The sequence below is a fragment of the Gasterosteus aculeatus genome, chromosome 6 (genome assembly GCF_964276395.1).
Source record: "Gasterosteus aculeatus chromosome 6, fGasAcu3.hap1.1, whole genome shotgun sequence".
In the NCBI taxonomy this organism is placed as follows: Eukaryota; Metazoa; Chordata; class Actinopteri; order Perciformes; family Gasterosteidae; genus Gasterosteus; species Gasterosteus aculeatus.
In genome coordinates, this window is record NC_135693.1 from 1,679,787 (window position 1) to 1,700,000 (window position 20,214).

At 48.2% G+C, this 20,214-nt stretch overlaps 2 protein-coding genes across 5 annotated transcripts in view; one reads left to right on the plus strand and one right to left on the minus strand.

Moving 5' to 3' along the window:
* Positions 1 to 1,110: 1,110 nt before the first annotated feature.
* degs1 (delta(4)-desaturase, sphingolipid 1) lies at positions 1,111 to 8,472 on the plus strand. Its single transcript, XM_040178540.2, has 3 exons — positions 1,111 to 1,423; positions 5,026 to 5,768; positions 6,337 to 8,472. Exons 1-3 carry the CDS (start codon positions 1,342 to 1,344, stop codon positions 6,481 to 6,483), a joined length of 972 nt encoding a protein of 323 aa, XP_040034474.1. The 5' UTR covers positions 1,111 to 1,341; the 3' UTR covers positions 6,484 to 8,472.
* A 2,037-nt stretch (positions 8,473 to 10,509) lies between these two features.
* The window catches only part of nvl (nuclear VCP like), an 11,983-nt gene continuing 2,278 nt past the window's right edge, over positions 10,510 to 20,214 (minus strand). Inside the window, exons 3-24 of one of the 4 annotated variants that reach the window (XM_078104610.1) lie at positions 19,683 to 19,753; positions 19,455 to 19,507; positions 19,278 to 19,368; positions 19,121 to 19,181; positions 18,629 to 18,841; positions 18,431 to 18,536; positions 18,137 to 18,213; positions 17,912 to 18,046; positions 17,550 to 17,651; positions 17,044 to 17,161; positions 16,821 to 16,965; positions 15,169 to 15,445; positions 14,233 to 14,451; positions 14,021 to 14,125; positions 13,594 to 13,656; positions 13,398 to 13,517; positions 13,220 to 13,319; positions 12,115 to 12,221; positions 11,866 to 11,942; positions 11,647 to 11,738; positions 11,017 to 11,114; positions 10,510 to 10,663 (exon numbers count right to left, since the gene is read on the minus strand). In XM_078104610.1, the coding sequence (XP_077960736.1) occupies positions 10,619 to 10,663; positions 11,017 to 11,114; positions 11,647 to 11,738; positions 11,866 to 11,942; positions 12,115 to 12,221; positions 13,220 to 13,319; positions 13,398 to 13,517; positions 13,594 to 13,656; positions 14,021 to 14,125; positions 14,233 to 14,451; positions 15,169 to 15,445; positions 16,821 to 16,965; positions 17,044 to 17,161; positions 17,550 to 17,651; positions 17,912 to 18,046; positions 18,137 to 18,213; positions 18,431 to 18,536; positions 18,629 to 18,841; positions 19,121 to 19,181; positions 19,278 to 19,368; positions 19,455 to 19,507; positions 19,683 to 19,753 (2,475 nt within the window). In that variant the 3' untranslated portion in view covers positions 10,510 to 10,618. Of the gene's footprint in view, positions 10,664 to 11,016; positions 11,115 to 11,646; positions 11,739 to 11,865; positions 11,943 to 12,114; positions 12,222 to 13,219; positions 13,320 to 13,397; positions 13,518 to 13,593; positions 13,657 to 14,020; positions 14,126 to 14,232; positions 14,455 to 15,168; positions 15,446 to 16,820; positions 16,966 to 17,043; positions 17,162 to 17,549; positions 17,652 to 17,911; positions 18,047 to 18,136; positions 18,214 to 18,430; positions 18,540 to 18,628; positions 18,842 to 19,120; positions 19,182 to 19,277; positions 19,369 to 19,454; positions 19,508 to 19,682; positions 19,754 to 20,214 lie in introns of all 4 variants that reach the window. The other 3 variants (XM_078104608.1, XM_078104609.1, XM_078104607.1) reach the window with 3 other exon arrangements.

The window sequence follows — 20,214 nt, forward strand, 5'->3', positions numbered from 1 at the left end:
GGACACGTGTGGCTGGTGGGAGCTCTAGGTTCGGTTTTATCAAGTTTGAATGAGAACCGTCAGGCACATTGCCCTTTTGTATGCTCACATCTGGGCTCAGAAGGCTTTTGAAATGGACACTGTGAAAGCAAACAAAGATAGCTTGACTGTCTTGACTTTTTCCACTTTCCATGTTCATTATTTGGCTTATGAAGGATGCTCCAGGCTGTTTCACCACTTGAGGGCGTAGTGCCTCCGTCATTCACCCCACAGGATGATGTGATCAGGAGGGTCACTTTATCCAGGTGTTGTTGGAATGCAGTAAAGCAGTAAAGGTCAACTGTTTTTGACCTTGATTTTAGAAAAGGGATTTCAACAAAGAAAGTGTATGACATTTGTCTGAGGGAAAAAGTCTTGTTTCTAACATGAAAGCCATTTTTAAAAGAAACTAGACTTTTTGATATTTATTTGCAGTCAATCAGCAAGCGTGGTGGCCTTTTTTCTAAAGTAAGTGCTTCAGAACAGTTAAATGTTGATGTAATGCTTCACCCATTACCTAAAGGGTAACTATAACTACTGCAAATATTACACTGTAAGCCTTCATCGTTTAAGTTGTTCATTCTGTGCATCCTGATAGAGGGATTCTCCTCTGTCTCTCTCGAAGGTTTCTTCTCTTTTTTTTCATTTGGGGGGTTTTTAGTGTGCCGATGAGGGTTTCGGGACAGAGGATGCTGTACAGACCCTCTCATGCAAATTTGTAGTTTGTGATTTTAGGAACTGTCAAAATGTCTTCTGTCTTTCTAGTTGTTATTATAGTTGATATTATTTCTTTTACTGTTCCTACAGTATATTTCCATTATTATTCTGACCTATACACTGCTTTTGTTTACCTCTAGAAAGGAGGTACAAATTAAACACCTGGTTGACATGTTGTACCACCTTGTCATACATGTGTGTATGTGCCGTCATCATTTCAAGATTGTAAAAATAAATGTTGAGTGGAGAAAATGATACCAGTTCATCCACAAGGATAATACAATAAACCCGCCTTTCTTACAGTCAAAGATGAATCCACTCCTGTAGCTTACTTATTGGTAAAATGTGATACAAGGTCACTTCTACCGACAACTGCGTCAGTCAACGATTCCCCCTCTGCGCCCCACGAGGGGGAGTGGGAGGGGCTACACGGAGTGGGAGGAGCTACGCGGTGTGGGCGGAGCAGCCTTTTCGGGTCAGCGGGGTGGACCGAGAGTCTGAGGAGAGAGGACAGAACCCTTTTCAACGATCGCGTGACATTTAACCTCAGTTACTTATTTATCGCTGAAAGTTGTGTTTAACGGAAACGTGAGATTAAATAAATAAATGGGGAACCGGGTGGCGCGTGAGGACTACGAATGGGTGTATACGGACCAGCCGCACGCCGACAGGAGAAAGGAGATACTCGGTGAGTTCGCTCAGCAACCTTTGGGTGCAGCTAGCGGCATTTAACGGGAGTCCCGCTCGGACGATACAGTCACACGTCCGTTTGCCAGCGGTGTTGTTGGATGTCCGTCTGTTAACTGGGGCGAATGCAGCATTCATGCTAACGTAACGTTAGCTAACGGTTCCACCTCCCCGGCTGCGTGTCTCCGCGGGGAGAGGTTTTCCTGTCGATGGCTAATGTCCGCCGCCATGTCTCTAATCAAAGTATGGATAGACGTATAACGTGAGCGCTGTAGTTGGGTTAGTGGAACATAAAGTCCTCCCTGAAGGACACGACGCTAGTGAGTAACGGTTTACCGGTTCACATCCGGGCCGGATCGACCCGCCGTAACGGAACAGCGCGCTGACGCACTTCAGACATCGCGTAACGTTGTTCAGTGAGCTGTCTGAGGGTTACGTCACATGCGTAGAAAACCACGTACTAGTTGCGCAACTAACGCTAAAGCGACATATTTTTATTCATGCCGTTCATCGTTTATAATTCATACCGTTACATCTAAAACTCCACGTGCGTTGGCGGGCTTCTGGTGCTTCCTCGCCTCCTTCCCTTGTGCCTTTGAGCACAGGCATCCGAGGGTCAGATGGAGGCTCACTTCCTGTTTGATTTTCTAATATTCCCATTTGATCCCGCTGAGGGTTTTGGCCGCTGATACAAGTTATCGATCATCGACGGTCAGTTTGTAGGTGGTTTAGTTATTCTGATATTATAGCATCTGTTCTTATCATATCCATATTGTCAGATGTTGGTGGCTTTGTTGTTGGGTTATAGCCGCTGGTCCACCAGGCTCCATCCTTCTTGCTATTGTCCCAAGAATCGTAATAAAGGACCACTCAGCGCTGTGGACTCGACGGGGCTTCAGCTGCCACCCACTTTCAACCTCACGCCCTCAGATGAACTGGACACGCAGACACACACGTTTCTTTTTTGACAGTAAATTGAACCTGCGCTTGGCGACTTAAGGCGACTGAACCGACCTTCGGGCTCAATGGCGGATGATTGTCATGGTTGATTTTGAAGGCTCAGCCACGTATAGAAGGCTCCTTTCATTGTGACAAACACAAAGGCCCCTTTTGTGTCAATGCGCCCCTTGATAACTATCAGATCTGTGTCCTTCCCCTCGGACTGGTTCCGTATTATTTAGGATGTGTGGTATTCTGTACAGCTCTCTATCAGTAACGTCTTCCCTCCACACACTAAACTCACTGCCACCACGTTGAGCTTCAGACCACGAATAAAGACACTCATTGATAGCAGGACGGTCTCCCTGGTTGGATTATCAATCTTTGCACCCAATAAATGCATCAAAGTGCATTTATCAAGAGGAGACTCTCCGGCGCTGCTGGGATAGATAGTACTCAATACTGCTTCCAATAGTCCCAGTGGATCTTTTCTTTATTCATATGTATGTCCTGAACGGGTCCCGGAGCAGTTTGGGCTCAAGGAGCACTGGTTAAGTGATCCGGTGGTAGTGGGACTCTACCTGCTAACAGTGCAGCTGCTCGTCTGTAGCGCGGTTTCTAAATGACAAGTCACAGAAGCGCTTACATAACTTCCTGCACACGTAGGCGGGGTAGCATTATAAAATGAAAGAATTTGACTGCGTTACAGCTGCTATCACCGAAAACCTAGTCAGCAACATTGGTAACTTGTTGTTCGGAATGGTTGATGTCATTTATTTTCATCCGGGAAACCGTCACGTGAGCATCACGTAATCAGTGTGTGCGTCCCAGTAAGCTGTCTGCTCCTAATGGACCTTGTTCGATTGGATTGAATACCCCTGCAAACAGAGGCGTCTCCCTCCGGCAGCCTGCACACAGGATACACGTTGCTTTCTGGGTGATAAGAACTTATCGAGCAGCCGACGTGGCTGTGCGCTTGTTTTCAAAGGTCTCACCGAATCCTGCAATGAGCCGAACGCGAGCATTCAACCCGCCGGCTAGTGAGACGCCGTCAACCCGCCATGTAGCTTCGCTGTTTCTTGTAAACCGCACATCTGTATGCAGTCACATGACCCCGGCCTCTCCCACTGAGGGCCAGCTCAGCCTTGTGGGGTTGGGGGAGGTGGGTGGAGGCGGGGGGGGGCATCTTGTGACAGGAGGTGGTGTATGCTGAGACTTGTCCTTGTGTTGAAATTCCCCAGTTTTTCAAATACTGTTTCTGTTACAACATTCTCCCTGGTCTTCTAGCGTGAACGGGGACAGATGTTTGTATCTTTGAGAGAGAACAACATTGTTTTCAAAACACTATAAATTGTTGAATTCCGAAATGCAATAAACCGCTAACTTACTGATGAGGGTGATTACTGAGATCTGGATTTCTGTGCATTTGGATGCTTTGCATCAACAAACCCCCCCCCCCCCCCCCCCACGCCTGCGTCCCATTCAGATGTCTCTGAACATCTGGCGGCGGCTCTTCAGCGCTACGAGCCGCCGCCAGCAGCCCACGTTCCATAATAAAGTCTTGTGACAGACTCTTTGTGTTTAGCATTTGACCTCTTGTCAGGTGCTGAGCGGTGCGCAGACACGATGGTCCTCTCTGTCGGACGGGACGGGTTGTCTCCGAGTGTCCACACTGTCCCGTTGGTACCTGCAGAAGGCCTCGGTCCTCTGCAGGAATCATCTGCCTCCGTATGTTGACTCCATGCTCATAGATTCAGACCTTCTTTCAACATATGTTTTGACCACATGCTGGAAGATGGAAAAGTAATCCAATATAAAACATCCGTATTCGTTGTAGTGTAAAACAATGTTCAGTCCAACAATAATGACGATGATAGTCAGGAATCATTTATTGCCATAATGTGTCAGACATACGAGGAATGTGACTTGGCGGTTGGTGCGTGACAGCAAACTGGACGACACGAGGAATAAAATATAATGCTATGGGTTGGTTTAAAATTTTAAATATGTATAACAAAAAGTGCTCTAAGCAAACAGGAAGTGACGAGTGAACATTAGAAGAACGATAGTTTGATGACAATAATTGACATGGGATTAAAATTTGTATTTTAGACGTTGTCTCGGGGGTAGTTTGGTTTTTAGTAAGATAACTAATAATCTATATAAAACAAGTAATTGTGAATTAAGATGAAGAAGAAAGCTGGCAGCGTGTGAACGTGTCACTCTGCTGTGGAAACACTTTCAGCCCAAAGTGTCGTACGATATCCCTGATAAATACAGTCCTTTGTTTCACTGGTACCCAAAGCATTTCTGTTTCTGCTATTTCTGCCAGTTCACTTTAGCCGTGGCATCTATTTTGTAATTAAAGGAAGTAGTCGGAGTCTTTGTTCTGAAGCCATTCTCACTTTCCTCTTGGATGTTCTCTAGTAACACATTTGATCCGCTTTCAAATAGAATTCTGACATTTCTAACAATAATAGAAATGTTCTTGTATGCCAGCTTGCACTATTGTTATGCATGTGCGCTCTGCCGCTTACTGAGTGGTAGAACAGGCCTGTCAGCAGAGGACTGGGGGGGGTTTCCTGGGAATTCCGATGTATGGTGTCATTTCCACATATGAATGTTGAATGAGTTTAACGGAAGCCTCTTGTTTTTCTTATGCAGCCAAATACCCAGAGATCAAGTCGCTGATGGGCCCTGACCCGAGGCTGAAATGGATCGTGTGCACGATGGTGGCTGTACAGTTTTTATCTTTCTACCTGATCAAAGACTTGGACTGGAAGTGGGTCTTGTTTTGGACTTATGCCTTTGGCAGCTGTATCAACCACTCAATGACGCTCGCCATTCACGAGATCTCGCACAACACCGCCTTCGGAAACAACAAAGCAATGTGGAATCGCTACTTTGCCATGTTTGCGAACCTGCCCATTGGCCTGCCCTACTCTGCCTCCTTCAAGCGCTACCACCTGGACCACCACCGCTACCTGGGGGGCGACGGGGTGGACGTGGACATCCCCACGGAGTTTGAAGGGTGGTTCTTTTGCACACGCGTCCGCAAATTCATCTGGATTATTCTGCAGCCGCTGTTCTACGCTATCCGGCCCCTCTGGATCAACCCCAAACCGATCACTCAGCTGGAGGTGACCAACGTCGTCGTCCAGCTGGCCTTCGACGTCCTGCTCGGCTGGCTGTGGGGGGCCAAGCCCGTGTTCTACATGCTGGCTGGCTCCATGCTGGGGATGGGCTTGCACCCCATCTCTGGGCATTTCATCGCTGAGCACTACATGTTCCTCAAGGGCCACGAGACCTACTCCTACTATGGCTCCCTCAACCTGCTCACCTTCAACGTGGGCTACCACAACGAGCACCACGACTTCCCCAGCATCCCAGGACGCCGGCTGCCCCTGGTGAGTACGCCGCACGCCGCCATCGCTTACGGGACGTTAGGAGGGAGGTTTCACATTTGCGAAGGAGCCTAACAAAGTCCTCAAACACACATCTTTGTGCTGAAGGACAGAGACAAAGGGAGTTTGGGGCCGATATCGAATCATATTGAGATGAAACTTTTAAACCAGCATCTACAAAAAAAAAGTTGTTTATATGTCATCTTGATACGACTATCAAATAGGATTTTACATGGTGAGTCCAAAAATAAATAGATATTTTCTCACTTGAATTTTATTGTCAACTGGCAAATGTATCAATATGCACTTGTGCTCCTGTTTGTGGTATCTAATCTGCACACGGTGCACATGAATAAATAATGAAATGGATTGAGTGTCTGATGTGATTGGTGTTGGGTAATTTGACCACGGTGCTACTCCTTATTTAGTGGTTTAGGTGTTTGTGAGCCTCAGTGGGGCGGAGCCAGCATTTGTATTAAGGTTTCATTTTGGGAGCTTTACTCCAGGTGAGGTTTGAGGAGTCAGCCACCAGCAGAACGCCGTGTTCATTTTGTTGCCTCTTTGTTTGCAGGTGAAGAAAATCGCGGCGGAGTACTACGATGACCTGCCTCAGTACACCTCTTGGATGAAAGTCCTGTATGACTTCATCATGGACGATGCACTGAGCCCATTCTCTCGAGTGAAGAGGAAGCTGAAGGGAGACATCAAGCAGGAGTAATTTCACCCCAGAAACCCTTCATTGTCCAGCATTTCACAGCCTTTTGCAACAAACCCCCATTCAGCCCGTAGAATCGGGGGGAGGGGGGTCAGTGCCTTTCCTCTAAAGGAACAGAACCTTTTTATTTCTCAATATTAATACAACAAATTCCCATATACTGTGGTTTTAAACTAACCCAAATGTCCACTGAAGACATAGGTGTGGTGGGCACAGCTGGCCACTCTGGTGCAGTATTAGTACACCGGCCAATGTGTTTATTAGCACACACAGTAACGTGTGAAGGAATCACTGGTAAACGACGACGACCATCGACAGCTTCTAAATCAAGTAGCTTCAACAGTTGAATTACGCTCTCTTGTCCTCAGCATCTTAAGTGTCCAGTTGAGATATTTAGCATTGGCTATGATTGGTTCCGCTTAATGAAAAATGAACATTTTACTAGGGCTGCAACTAACGATTATTTTGATAATCGATTAATCGGCCGATTATTTCTTCGATAATCGGATTTTTTAAAAAATGGCATTAATAAGCTCCAACCCTTTATTCTAAAACAGAACCTCAAATTCGTCAGAACTAGTTCTCTATACTACACTCACAAACACACCCTCATGTTCATTAAATTATTACCATCATTGTAGTGCAAGTTAAGTAAATGCATACAGCTAAAAAACAACCAAGTGCTATGAGATGAATTTAAAATGGCATTTGTAAATAAATGCATTAGAGGCTTCTTAGTTGATTTAATGGATCACCGTGTTTCCCTTTACAGGCATAACATCAACTACCGTATAACCCACAGTATATGCGCAAGCGCACTGGACTACCGTATATGACAGCACTAAAAAGTACAACACACACAAATATATTTGTCAACATTAACCGATATGGGACAAAGCACAAAATATCAGACCACACATTGAAAAATGAAAGGTCCAAAAGAGGCGAGTAAATAAAAACGTGCCTTAGTCTTGCTAACTGCTTTACTGGTGTTATTAGCGAGCTAACGCTAGCTTAATCAGCTGGATGACGAGTAAACAGGAGGCTTGTTACGGGACAACGTGGACCGGGACCCCCACGCTCGCACACCTTAGACGAGTAGTCGAACAGACGTCTCTCCCTGCGTCATGTGACTCACAACAACTGCCGGCTGCTCTCTCCTCTACGGCGGCTCGGCGCCTTTATTTTTATTTTTGCTCCGCGCGCATCTCCGCAACTCATTGAGTGACGTAATAATCGCGCGACACAACGAATCGATAATGACATTCGTTGCCAACGCTTTTAATAACCGATTTTATCAATTCGTTGTTGCAGCCCTACATTTTACATGTATTTTAACAATATTGTCCCACATTTGGTTGGTGCTACTGTGGCACCAAATGCAAAGGCCTTTTGAGTGTTCGTTTAGGCAATGTTCGCCGTGACGTGCAAAGCTGTTATTATCCAATCAGCCCCTAAAGTCACCGTGCAGGTGCAGACCTGAAGGAACCTACACACTCCGCCTACTGGATTCAGTAGGATATCGTCCAATCAACACCGTAGGAAGCGGCCCAGTGGTCCTGCGTCATTTCCAGCACCGCTGACTTCCTGCAGTAAGGCTGTTTGCATCGGACTAGTCAGAACAGAACACGCAGGCTGTTACACAATGTGCTGCTACTGATTCCACATACAGCAGAATGAACCAACGTCTCCCTCCCTTCTGAACTCAGTGTGCTTTGGATGTCAAAGAGGACCAAATTTGCTTTTATTGCAACACCGATATGATATTGTTTGATTGAAGCCGAGTTTGCATTTGTTTTAATGCTAATTAACATGTACCACACTATTATGCAACCTGTGGTCCTGCTCATACAAACTGGGTGCATAACCAGTAGTTTCATGTGTGTGTGTGTTATCCCTCAGTGCCTCAGATCTTTGCTTAAGGTGTTGATTTAAATGTACTGATTTTATTCAATTTGATGAAAACCCAATAAAACAAAATGAGGAAAAATATGTAAACCTATTGGAATATATTTTGTGTGGCTACAAGACAAGAAGAAAAACAACTGAAGTTAACAGCAAAAAGGGAGGGAAGGGAAAAAGGGCATATTAACTGTACATTTGGTAGGAGGGGTTTTTGGTTATCATCTTTGCGTATCGACATTAATCTTTTACTTATCAATAAATAAAATGAGAAATGTCATAAGGGGACGCCGCCCTGGGATGAGGGACCAATAACCAAACTATAAATCAGGCCTCATAGTTTTCACTCAATATGAAAAGGAGCACAAGTCCGACCTCATTGAGGTTATTGACAAAAGCTTGTTGCTATATTAACGTTCCTTAGCAACCATGGATTATATGAGCAGATCAGCAGGCCGGGGCCCTGGACCCTGGACGTCCTCGTACGTGGATCCAGCGTCCTGTTAGTCGGGTTTGTTTGAGCTGACTATCTCGCTTCCTCTCAAACAATGTTGATTCAAACCGGACGTCAGTAATCAGTATGTGTGTATCTATTATTCCTAATTAGAAATTCAGCCAATTGAAGCAGTGAAACATGGAACATCCAGAAGGTTCTTGAGGGCAAACTAAACCAGGAGGAGCGCAGCATGTAGCGGCTGTCCTGACACGGTGAGTCAGCCAAGAGGAACGAAGCTACATTTATTGAACCTCCTGTGATCACAACAAACGGTCGCCATACCAACCCAGTGATACCAGTCAGGAGTGGCTCGTCTCCTAAACTTATCCTCTATGGAAATTACCACTATTTATGCTCTAAACTTGTTGTGGAAAAAAACACAAACGCCCTCGTGTTTGGGTTCATGAGATTATCAGCTCGGTGAACTTTGCAAACTTCTCCAGAAAGTGCGTCTGGATGGCCGCCGTCCAGACGCCGCACGTTATTCTGAACATGTACCAGCATACACAGTCCATTGATCTCAACGTCCAGTGTCTCAAAGCCTGCTACACTTCCCCCTTTTAAGTGAATTACAACAATGATTCTAAATCCACAAAGAAGCACATCTCCTCCCCGCGGGCGTAGAAGCGGAGCGGCGGATCCGACCCCAGAGGAACCGGGCCGAGGAGTTTAGCAGATTGTATCAGCTGCCATCTTTCAGCGTGGTAATATTAAATTACTGTTCTGCCACATACCTGGGCGCTCTAGTGGATGAAGGGAGAACAAAGGGAACGCCTGTCACATGACTCCCAGCAGCCACAGTCCAACAATGAAACATTGGTGTGAGTTCTCTCCTGGGGCCGTCATCACACCACAGCCCCAGTAGGTAAACTGCCCTACGTTGTTTTTCATTAAGGAACTTCAAATGTGTGAAACTCAGCAGACCAATACCGTGTCAGTCGTTTTAAACAATGTGGGATTTGTCCCTGAAGCCTTGTTCACTGCTCAGAGGAACACTCTTTAATCAGAATATGGCAGGAATTCAAATGCACTGATAATGATCTGGTTGGGTAAATAGCTGAGCCCGTTTCAGTAGCAGCTGGAGTGTAACAGGTGCACATGAGGAGCAACAGTGAGACAACCCCCAACCAGGACGGCTTTTGCATGTGGAGGCCAATTCAAGTTTCTCCCTCTGGATCTCTTTGACTGGTTTTCCACTACTGGTCATTATCACTACTGGGAGCGTGAGGCCATTTCCCAACACTACAGAAGTTGCAGTTGCACAGATACAAGGAGATGTGATGTGTCTCCCAGCACAACCTCCAGAACATGGAGAAGATTCCAGGAGAGAAAGCTCCTCCACCCTACAGCAGAAGCGACTGCAGAATGACCTCCAGCAGGCCGCTGGATCACAAACAGCTTCATGATGGAGGCCTCAGGGCGTCCTGCTGTGTGCCCTGTGCTCAGGTCAGTGAGGTTTGGGGACCCGGGGTCGGACCCTACGCTGGCAGTCGGCCCTGGAATCCTCCTGATGCACTACAGTGCTCGGCCTCACGTGGCAGGAGCATGCAGGCAGCACCTGCAGGAGCTGCTCCTCAAGGATCTCACTTGCCATTCCTCCAACAGATTGTACCCAGGGTCACATACAAGGATTGTTTCTACACACACTTTTATTATGAAAGCAAGAATCAGCGTTACCATGTATCCACATACGTGGTTTTTGTGTGACCAGGGTCAGAGTTCAACTGCTGCTGGTCTTGGTTATCTGCTGAGGGATTCTCTGAGCTGCTCGTACATCCTCTGATCCTGCAGAAGGAACACAGAACAGTTGTGGCTGTTTACAGAAAAAAACACAGACACTCACTAAACACAGAAGCCCGTCTGCCTCCGTTTGAGGGACGCGTTTACCTGTAGTGTGGTTCATTTGGTCCACATAAAAAGGAGAAAAACAACATGGTTGCGTTCTAATCCAGGCGGTAACGGAGAATCCAGGCTAAACTAAATGACAGTTGGTGCTTTACTGTAATGCGTCTGGGATACGGTTGGTGCTGCTGGTGGGTCGCTCAGTCACTGGAGGTTTTGTTTATGACGTTTCAAAGTGTTAAAAGCTGAGAGGTTCATGCATTTCAGGAGAAAATGAAGAAATACGTTGTCTTTACCTTTTTGGACACAGATGGACGAACTTTCTTGAGGGCGTCGTCAAAGTTCTGTTTGCTCACTCTGAGGTCAGCGACTGAGTCAGAAGAGAACGTGTGGCCTGTGCAGAGCGACAAATACCTTCTAGTCAGTGACTCACCCAGACATGGCTGGAGGGGTGGAGCGCGGTGGAGCGCTGTGGAGCGCTGTGGAGCTGGCAGCGGCCGTGGCTCATGCATTCTCTACATTCTGCCCTGTAGAGGTAAATGAGCCACAGAGACCAACACAAGACTCTACGGACGTGTAGAGTCGGTAACGGACAGAAACGCCGTTGTCGGCACCTCAACGTTCCACCAGAGTTTGCTGCTTGTGAAAGTTGGTTCCAATAAGCCTCTAGAACTGTGGACGCACTTTTCCCGTAGCAGCACAAGTGAGAACATGTGCTGTGCTTCAGGTCCTGCCTATTCTCTTCATATGCATGCAAACATCTCAGTGTGATACATGAGGAATACAAAACGAACAGAATATTTCAAATTCTAAATGACTGTACTGAGTGAAAGGCGTTAAATAAAAAGATGGCAGTCAAATTACTAACTAAACTAAAACAAAGTCATTACCAACAGCGTGCACAGGCAAGTACAGGTATGAGTTACCGGTAGAAGCAGCCTGGGGGGGCTGAGACTTCAGGTAGCCCCTCAGGGCATTAACAGATGCTTCCCTCACCAACGCAGTCAGGTCAGCTCCACTGTATCACACACACACACACACACACACGGAATGAGATTTCATTACAAATGGATTGGATTGTTTTGTCAGACTGGAGGAAGGAGAAACCGTGTGAGTGTGGCCAGTAGGCGTACAAGGAGAGCTACCTGAAGCAATCACAGCGCTCATCGAAGGCGATCTCTTTGAGGCAGACGTCGTGCTCCAGCTGAGGTTTGGTCCCTCCCTGCAGAAGAGCCACAGCGCTCTGAGACGGGCTTAGAATAGCTCCACACAGAAACCGAAAGCAGCGGCAAACTGGTTTCTTTGTCGAATGAACCGGGCCCACCCAACAGAGTACCCGGACGTGTACGTTAATACAAGCCAGCAGGCCTCTCATGCACGGGCGCAGCGCGTACCTTGGTGATGGTGAGCAGGATGGCGTGGCGGTCGGCCTCAGGCGGCAGCCCCACGTACAAGGTCTTATCCAGACGACCAGGCCTCAGTATGGCGGGGTCGATTATATCTACAGGAGACATTTAGATTCACATCAGATAATCACTGTTGGGGAATACTGCTTATTGCGCTGTTATCATTACGCAATATACGGTTTCATGATCCTGTTTTAATTGCGTTAAAACAGGAAACGGACTCTTTGACTCTCTGAATCAATATGTGGGAGGAAAGTCCAAAACACATTCTACCCATTCCACCCGCACCCAGAACGTCTGGTGCTGTGGGCTTGGCCCCTGAGCGGGTGATTTATACTATACAAAGTGCTCGAGCCTCCTCCACTAGGTCCCCGTAGGACTGTAAGTGGAGAGTGTTTGAGGGACAATGGGAAAGCCTTCTCCACGGTCAAGGGTTACTTGGCAGCTATAGCCGGTTTTTTTAAAACTCATCTCAGCTTTTGTCATTTCTGAATTTACTTGTAATTCATTTAAGCGTTTTCCTCTCAGCTACATGATCGGCTACATGATCAGAGGCTTCATTCTCTTATTGAGAGCAGTACGAATCACTGCATCTGGTCCAACACGACCAGGCTGAGGGACAGCTTCCCTCCACAGGACAACCCTCCTCAACTTTAACTGCATGATCTTTCCTCACTCTGGGGGGTTTTCTGGTGAACGTTTACATTGCATTGTTCCGAGGAAGGTGCTCTCTGATTTCCATTGCCAACATCCGTTTGGCTGTAACATTTGTACATTTGACAGCAGAGTAAGAACTCGTTACCGCCCGTGGTATCAGGCCCTTCCAACGCCTCACAAGATAAATGATGGAAGTACAAAACTAGTGTTGTTTTACTTTTCGTTCATATTTCCCTTTTGGGTGGATTGAATGCTCTGGGTCAGTCTCGGATGAACCGGTTCAGGACGCCATAGAGAGGACGGTGGACGTGTATCGTACGACGTCGGGTGCTGTGTTAGTGAAGCAATGAGCTGAGACGCAACTATATCCGAGTGGCACATCTAGTGAGTGATGTCCCCTGTGAAGGCGGGGACAGGCCTCAGCCTGCGACGCTACCTGGTCTGTTGGTTGCTGCCATGATGAAGACCTGCCGCCGAGTCTCTAAGCCGTCCATCTCCGTGAGCAGCTGGTTGACCACGCGCACACTGGCCCCCGACTGGAGACACACAAACCCCGTTTAGCCCACACTCCACTTAAGACATGTTTTCACCACCACGAAGTCCATCTGGCTCACCTCGTGGCCTGAGCGGCGAGGACACAGAGCATCGATCTCGTCAAAGAAGATGACACAAGGAGCCGAGTTGCGTCCCCTCTGGAAGACCTGCCGGACAGCCCGCTCGCTCTCTCCCACATACTGCAGTGAGCACAACATGCGGTGAGCACGGCGGGGGAGGACCATCTGAATGTGTGCTGGCTGCTTAGTGGCTCACCATGTTCAGCAGCTCCGGACCTTTGACAGAGATGAAGTTGAGGCCTGACTCATTGGCCACTGCCTGGCAGGAGACAAGAGACACGTCTGTCCCCACAGTGTAGGAAGGAGAACATGCACCGTAGCAACACAAACCATGCCGGTTCGTCTATAGACGGCTACATGTGGCAAGTTATTCTTTTAATGCTTCTGCCTGAATGCTTTAGTTTTGTGTCAAAATGGTTGAGATGTTTCATCAAATAACTTGCAGACACAGTGAGCTTCATGAATAACTTCCAGTTACTGTTTGCTCTTCTAAAGATATAAATGAGCCTTTATCAATCTGACTAAACTGATCATTCAGGATCTCTGATTGCAAATCCTCTGTGGAGAGATAACAATGCTGATCGTAGCGGGGAACAATTCTTTGTGTTTTCGTGGAGGGGAACCTTGGCCAGCAGGGTTTTCCCACATCCTGGAGGTCCAGCCAGCAGCACACCAGATGGAGCACTGAGGCCCAGCGCCTTGAACTGCTCTGGGGAACGCACTGGAGCCTGGCGGAGGATCAGGTGTTAGCACAGGTGAGACGGCTTAGAATGACAAAGACAGTTGTACTTCAGTGCAGCGAGGACGCCGACAACGGAGGTGCTCGTTTGTTCACCAGTATGGCCATGGTGAGTTCCTCTCTGATGTCCTGCAGGGCCCCCACATCCTCCCAGGTGACATCAGGCACGGTGGCGAAGCCCTCCCTCTTGGCGGAGGGCTGGACACTGGACAGAGAGGCCAGGAAGTCTGACATGAGGATGGACAGACCAGCCAGCTCCTCCTCCGATAGACTTGTAGTGTTCTTCAACAACTGCAGGAGGTGCCACAGATCCCCCTGCTGGACACGACACCACGCTTTAGCACCAAAATGGATGTACACCGCGCCCTCCCCAACGGCAAACGCAAGCACGAAGGACTGTACAGGACACGCCTGCCAGAGTCAAGGAGGCACACGAACATTTAAAGGACTTAAATTGATGTTCCCGCTAAAAATGGTGACATAGATTTAATTTATGTAAATTCAAGCACTTTTAACCATCCAGATGTTTATAGGTATTTTCAAAAACCTTTTACGGCCTTGATTTTCCCCCGTGGGCAACATGCTTTTATGTTGTAACTGGTTAGGAAAAATCGAAATGGAATTCTAATGTCTAAATGAGCGGCATAAGTAAACGAGGCATCAGCTGACCAGAGAATATGAACTATTTCTATATAAATATTGCCGCTTCTAAAGGTTTGCATCCCTGATCAAAGAGTCACCAAGCAAAGAACTACAAGTGAAGAACTAGAAGTTTGTGTCTGACAACAAGCAACGGTTCAGTGATGATCAGCTATAAAACAGCCACAGAGACGCGTCCCTCAGGGGCCATTGGGTTCCGTAGGTTAATACCCATGAAGACAAAAACACACACCAAAACCATAGAACGTCCGCACATCTTGGTACAGTCAGCTCGCTCACCCATAACATTGTGCGGACTCCGTTGGCCGGCGAGACATTACATTACCCGTATTATAATACATATTCCATGATGACTGAGGTTGTGGGTCGTACCTGCAGGGGAGTCTGTGCAGACCCTTGTGGGGGCACAGGGGCGACGTCTGTTGCCTCTCCGTCTGCCTGAACGGGGCCCGTTAACGGCGCTGAAGTCGAGCCGGGGCTTTGGCTCCGCCCTCTCATCTCCAGCAGGACCCTGCTGACGGCACTCATGGCGGCTTCACGGCACAGAGCCATGAGGTCGGCACCCACGTAGCCGGGGGTCAGCCGGGCCAGCTGCTGGTAGTCAAAGTCCTCCTGCAGCTTCAGCTTCCGACACAGCGTCTGCAAGATCCTTGCAAAGCAGAAGACACTGGGTTTCGGTATCAGAACGGAGCGGCCTGGAGTGGAAAGGTGAGCTCATTTACCTCCATCCGAACGACGGCAAAAGGGTCTGTGCTCGCTTCAAAGAACCATGAACACGATTTGATGAAATTCTAGTCACAGAGGCAAGCGGTGCGCGGGGGAGTATTCGCTGACATGAGTGATGGCTGCTTATCAAAGCTGTGCAGATATTGTATATTTGATGACCAATGATAAAACTACAAACGCTATCAGGTCATGTGGATGGCGCTCTCGCGTACTTTCTCCTTTTTGGTTTGCTCCGTCTCCCTCGCCGCCCTGATCGCATTCAGCAGGGAGGAACGATGGACAACGGACTGGTCAAACTTCTCACTGTATTTCATTGAAACGGAAGGTTTCACTGAGCGCCTCCTCCTGACACGTCGACGGGGGAAGCGAGCCGGAGGAGCTGCTCTTCCATCAACTCATCTGGCGAACATGCAATCTCTGGTCGACCTGACGCATCGACTGCTGCTCCTCAACAAAGCTCCCAGACTTCACCTGAAACCCAAGTCAGTGAAGCTCAGTGAAGCTCAGGCCAGACATTCCACCTCCAAGGGACACACACTGGACCCCTGCACAGCGCTCTGACCCCCCCGTGCAGCTCTGGACTCTCAGATCACTGCGTGGTTCAGCTTTCCTCAAACTAAAGGCAGGAATTAACATCTGCACCGTCTCATCAAGACCGTGAAGAGACGGAGCATCGAGGCAAAGCTGGAACTACAGTCCCACTCTGACTGCACTGATTTGTTTTACAGCTGCTGCAGACCTGGAGGAGATACCGAACACTGTGACATCATACGTCAGCTGCTCTGAGGACGTCGCTCAACAATAAACCACAGTTCACTGCTAAACTCCAGCGTCGGCTCGGGTCTCTCAGGCGGTGTGCCGCCTTCCTGCATGAAGCTCTATGCTGACCAGCTGATCTTCAACAGATCACTGGAGCGGCTTCCAACGCACATCCATCGCACTCGCCCTGACGTCTGTGTCCATCAAACCCTATGGGAGGCGGGTGTTGACGCCTTGCTCTAATATAATACCAATTACATAAATGACATTTCATCTAAAGCCGTTTAAAAGCATTGGGAATAAGGCGTTGGGGTCCAGTTGGTCTTTTCCTCGTCGGGTGATGTCGTTTATTGGAATGTGTGCTGGATTTCATTCACATACGTAGAATGTTGGAGCATTTACGGACACTTTTCAATCCTACACTGCTGAATAAATATGCAAATAGCACGCGGGACATTTAGTGTTGGATGATCATAGTTTATGGGTTACAAAAGCGTTACATACATTGACCGTGGTAGATTTGGGGGTGTTTGGCTGACCTGAGACGAGCCGCTTCATCGGGGATCCCGAGGCAGATCTCTCGGTCAAAGCGCCCTGCTCTGCGGAGGGCCGGGTCCAGGGAGTCCGGCCTGTTGGTGGCACCGATGACCAGAACCTGAGCGGTCACGGTCAGACTGTTCAGGTCTGCAGGGACGCAAACACCAGTAAGATACCATTGGGCCCGTGCATTTCTGTTTGCGTCCTTTGCTTGATGTAGCATACCGTCCATGCACGTTAGCAGCTGGGCTACAATCCTCCTCTCCATGTCCTTAGAGGCCACCTCTCTCTTGGGGGTGATGGAATCGATTTCATCAATGAAAAGAATACACGGGGCAGAGGTCTGCGGGGGGGGTGACACACGGATAAAGTGAGAAAGACACGGCGTACATATTATGTCTCAGCACCTGCATAGTGAGGCAAGCTAAGTGAGGTCATGGCCTAACATGCATGATTGTGAGGGACCCTGTAGGATCGGCCTGGACGCGGAGACGTGTGCGTCTCCTCTTGGACACAGCTGGGACTGAGGACAGTAACAGCAGAGCGATACGTGCTTCCACGTCACACACCAGGGAGTCGCTCGGATCTACACGAGTCATGTGGAAAACCCGTTTGGGTTTCGACCAAAAAGGTTTGCAGGTCTGAGTCGTACTGCCGATCGCACCTCGAGCCTCCTCTAGCTAACTGTTGAGACCTCTAAACTGATCTTCAAGAAGGAAACCACTACTGACCACCGCCAGGTCAAACAGCTCTCTGAGCTTCTGTTCAGACTCTCCGGACACTCCCGATACCAGTTCTGGAGCAGACACCTTCAACATGGGCAGCTGCAGCTCCTGGAACACAGACAGAAAGGCGTTTCCCCGACCGTTACACCAGGGACCTGGATTACACTCACATACTTGATCTTGTCGTGGAGCTTTTCCACATGTTTTGTGATAACAGCTGAAGCGCATGAACTAAAAATAACCTTTGGTCAAACGCAGGAGCCCAGCACACGAGGCGTTGGAACAAAGAGGTGAGAATTGACCCACCCACCTCCAGGTTGTATTGATGACCACGGAGCAACGCGAAACACTACTGTCCCTGGACTCACCCCAGCCACAGCCTGGGCCAGCAGGGTCTTCCCACAGCCAGGGGGGCCGTGGAGGAGGAAGCCCCTCGGAGGAACCATCCCCAGCTTCTGATACACCTCCGGGTGCCGCATGTGGATCAGCAGCCTGCACACCTCCTGCAGCGATGGAAAAGGGTTCACAGTGGAAACAATGGCTTCCTAATACAGGTTTTTACCCGGACAAAGTTGGCGCCGCATCAAACTCACCGTTAACGTCGCTTCATTGCCGCCGACGTCTTCAAACTTCAGAGTTGGATACTGCAGCTCTAGTGACTTGGATTTTGCTGAGAAATGATGGATACAGAAATAAATATGATACAGAATAGTTACTGTGGAAAAGCATTATGAATATCTGACGGAATTAACAGACAAAGCATTCAATAAACTAAACAGATACACATACAAATAAAAGCATATATTCATTGACTACACATGAAATACGCCGCTGTGATGATCAACTATTTAAGCTTTAAGTTACACTGGCAAACTACAACGTGGTACCTTTCTTATTGAGCATCGGAGGGTCTGTCGATTCAGAGGATTCCTTCTTCTTCTTTCTCCTCAACTTTTTGGAGGATGGCGCCGGCTCCAGCATGGACACATCGGCCTGCTGGTGAACAAAAGACGCAGGACAGCGTCAGCTGCTACAGTCAGAAAGGGGGATGATCAGGTGGCCACACTGGACGGTTCAATAGTCACTTGGTTCACGGATGCATCAGTTGGCTCCTCGTCACACAGGTCGATGAGGATGTTGCTCTTCCCGGGTCCTCTGCCTCGATCAATGAACCAGCCTCCCGTGGAAACCAGCGTGCCCGAGTCAGCAGGACCGCCGGCGGCGGGCGGACCGTCGTTGGACTCGGGGAGGCCCTTCCGGTACAGAGACGTCAGGGAGCTGTTCATGTGGTTGGTGGGCTGTGAACGCCAGAGAGCGCCAACCAGGATCAGTTCAGATGCAACATGGACTCTGCACCCACTCGGAGAGTACGCGGCAACGTTACAGCGACATTCATCCTCCTAGAACCGCTCGACTTCATATCATCATTTCATATCAGGACACAAGAGCTCTACACAGGGTTATTAAAGCAGGTCATCATTGGCATGCACTGAACATTGGGGATTTTGGTGAGAAAAAGAAGGAAAGCAGCACAAAAGGACTCAGTCTAAATTCGATGAGCAACGTGCTCATCTTACAGGATTCTCCACAGGCTGCTCCTCGCTGTCGGAGGACTGGTCCGAGCTGCTGCCATCGTCCCTGTGAACACACACAGTTGTACACCCTTGGTCGTCGCTTAGAAAGCACGTTAAGAAGGAAGGATGGTTAGAAAGCAGCCAGTGAAGTGCCCTTTACCCGGTGTCATTGTGGCTGTGCTTGGCTCTCTTAGCCAAGTGTTTGCTCTCCAGGTCAGTGAGCCCAGAGTCCTTCATAATTGCGTCATACACTGAGAGAGAAGATGGAGAAGTTAAGACTGGCGGTTAAACGTACGTGGAGTATTACAATGTCATCAGAGCATTTAGCCCCGTTTACCTTTCTCTACTTGAATCCTGAAAGCGTTCTTGTTTCTTCTGCCGTACTCCATTCTGAAGATAAATGTAATATACTTTTACAGGCAACAGAATTCGGATGCGTAAACTGAATATAGAGCTGCCATTTTAAGTCTAATTGTTCTAGTTAGTTCCGGGGGGGGGCTGTTATGCATCCTTGAGTTGCACAATGGCAGTAAATCATCTTTCAATCCTTAAATGATGCACTTGCCTGTACAGCCTTTGAAGTTCCAGGGCCAAGGCTGAAATGTCCACATATTCACTGGAGCAGGTCGCCAGATACTGGAAGCAGAATTCAACATCAAACAGGGTCAGGATGAAGTCGGTCATCCTCGTCTATGTTCTCGTACCATATGATAGAAAGTTTCCCCCCGAGGTCCAATTGACTTGACATCTGGCACACATGTGCTGTTGGACATGCTCTACAAAAAAAGTCAATCATGGTATGCAAATACGCCCATCTAGATTTTCCGCGACTTATAACTTCTGAATGGTTTGATCTGCCCTCATAAAACATGCAACACATGTGAACATTGAACCCCTGAACACACCCTGGCTTTCTGAGAATATTTGAAGAAGAGGGGGCGCTGACATTAATCGTTGAAAATCTGCCCTTTTGGTCCCATTTTCATGATTTCTTAGAGTTGTAGAAGGCGGAACGACTGTCTGCTTAGTGGGCACGTGCCTGACTACTGACTGTGTACTGCATGAATAAAATAGGCTACAACAGCTTCATGCACTGC